Below are 2,311 nucleotides of genomic sequence, written 5' to 3' on the forward strand. Positions count from 1 at the left end.
TGAAAATGTAAGAAAATTTTACCATCACATTCAGAACACTGAGCTCTGTCTCATAGGAAGAAACAAAATTTTATTTTTGCTCTTGCTTCCTAGCCAAAATGTCATCAAATTTTTTAATCACTTAGTAACCTAAGAAAATGCTGCCGAGCTTACTGAGTGTGTAAAACTTTTATACTTACCTGAAGTAAAAGTGGTCCTAAAGAGTCTTTATCAATAACTCCCTGGCCTGTAGAAGATACATCAGCTTTCTGAACATCATCATCATTGGAAATAGCTTTTCCTGAAAAGACGGAAGGCTGTATTTACAAACAGCAAGTATGTAAATTACAGATCAAATCCTCCTCAGAACAGGCACAGACACACACATGTGTGCACACACGTGCATACACACACACAGCATTTCCTGGTAGGAGATGACACTACGATTTTAAAATTTTCAAATTAAACTTCAGAGTTACCCAAATGGGCAGAAAATACACTAAATTCTCTTTTACTACTAAAGGTACTGTCCATGGCTTCCTAAAAGGGAACTAACTACCATCGGAGCGGTGGGTCTTCTTTTCCAATCCTCTGTTGACAGTTCTTGAAGAGCCAAGCTGATCTACTCATCCATCGTTCCCACCACATTACACTAGACTGGTTAGCACTAATTCACATCTCAACAACAAGGTAGCAAAAAGGCAAATGTAAACACAGTTACTAAGTTCCTTCTAAAAGACTTGAGTGTTTTTCTTACTCTGTATTACCTTGCTCTTTTATCTGACGTATCTGTCTTACTGTTTCCTTTAAAATTGCACATTTATCTGGTTTGACATTGAAATTGTCAATATCACTAAGATTAGCAGATATCAATTCAGCCAGTTCTTCAATATATTTACTCTCCTGCTCCCTTCTCCACTTTTCACCACTGCAGGTAAGACTGAGGAAGAAAAAGAAGAAGAAGAAGAAGTCAGGAATACACCTGTCACAAGAAAGCTGTGAGCAGAGCGAACTCCTATGTACTACTAACTTTATATGCAAACAAAGCAGATGCTGCCAGTAGAAACCACTAAACGCTGGCTCTATGGGTTAGGACAAAACAGGAGAAACTCAGGCAAACCTAAATTCAATTCCATCCTTTTGTTAGCTGGCTGGTCCCAGGAAGAGGTATCTGGAAAATGGGGTAATCAGTGTTTCCTTTGTAGGAAGAGTAAAACGATTAATAAATAATAATAAGCTACTTCTTATTAATGATGAAATTTAATTCAGTGTAAATATTGTTTTCAATTTTTCAACTATCACATTAAAATTCAAATGGCACTGACCTTGGCATAATACTAAAAGACCTACAGAGTTACCCGTTTTATGATATTTTTTCTATCTTTTTATCTAATTTCATTGAGGCAAAGAATGATGAAACTTACAAACACCAGAATATCCATCTTTTCTGTTCATTGTTAATAGATAACAAAGATTCTTCCTTACAATGAACCTTGGTTATCTCCTCCTAACTCCTACCTCCTTCCATTCAGAAACGCTTCTTCCAGTACTGACTGTTACACAAATACTCTAGCTTCTACCAGAATCAGCAATGAAGCTTATATTATGTGGATGTCCACCTCATTACTGTACCATTCACTACAAAGCAAATTATATTAAGCAAAAACAAAAAAATTCAACCAAAAAATATAAACAATAGGAAGTGGGAATTTTATTTTTAAACAAAGTAGGGGTACAAAGCAACAGGGAATAAAATACTTACCCTTGTCCCGGGGTATCACATGGCAATTTGCGTTTTCGTGAATCAGTGGCCAGTGGATCCAAGGAGTTTTCACTTAATCCACTCATCTTGAATATACATCAGCAACTAAGAAAGGAAAATACATAAATTACCAGTAACTCTGTAAGAGGCTGCATGATTGAATGACTGTCTCTTGGAACGCAAAACTACTATTTATATGTGGTCAGATAATGCTCCATATTCTTTATCACAAACGAGTATTCGAAAGACAATCTCAGATTGACATTCTGGTTTGATTACACAGAATAACCAACTGAACAGCAGAAACGTATCCAGTCCTACTAACAATGTGTGTATTAACATCTCACTAAGAATAAATCATCTACTTAATAACCAGAGAGAGAGAGAGAGAGAGACTACCAAATCTTCACTACTGATAAAATCCTAAATTGCATTTGTACCCAGATAAGCACAAATAAATTATCTGGTACTTTGGAAAATGTTTTCAGGTGGTAAAAGTTTAAATTATTCAGGGTAGCTCATTTTTCTATGTATTACTTCTTTAATACTTGTTATCCAATGTGTTCTTCA

General features: G+C 35.7%; 1 protein-coding gene across 1 annotated transcript in view; it reads right to left on the bottom strand.

Moving 5' to 3' along the window:
* NCOA3 (nuclear receptor coactivator 3) overlaps positions 1 to 1,827 on the bottom strand; it is a 26,963-nt gene extending 25,136 nt beyond the window's left edge. Inside the window, exons 1-3 of the mRNA XM_042780626.1 lie at positions 1,742 to 1,827; positions 747 to 919; positions 180 to 280 (exon numbers count right to left, since the gene is read on the bottom strand). Coding sequence (XP_042636560.1) covers positions 180 to 280; positions 747 to 919; positions 1,742 to 1,827 — 360 coding nt within the window. The remainder of the gene's footprint in view (positions 1 to 179; positions 281 to 746; positions 920 to 1,741) is intronic.
* Positions 1,828 to 2,311: the final 484 nt, after the last annotated feature.

The sequence above is a fragment of the Orycteropus afer genome, unplaced genomic scaffold (genome assembly GCF_000298275.1).
Source record: "Orycteropus afer afer isolate SDZICR_OR568_19922 unplaced genomic scaffold, OryAfe1.0 scaffold00049, whole genome shotgun sequence".
Taxonomy (NCBI): domain Eukaryota; kingdom Metazoa; phylum Chordata; class Mammalia; order Tubulidentata; family Orycteropodidae; genus Orycteropus; species Orycteropus afer.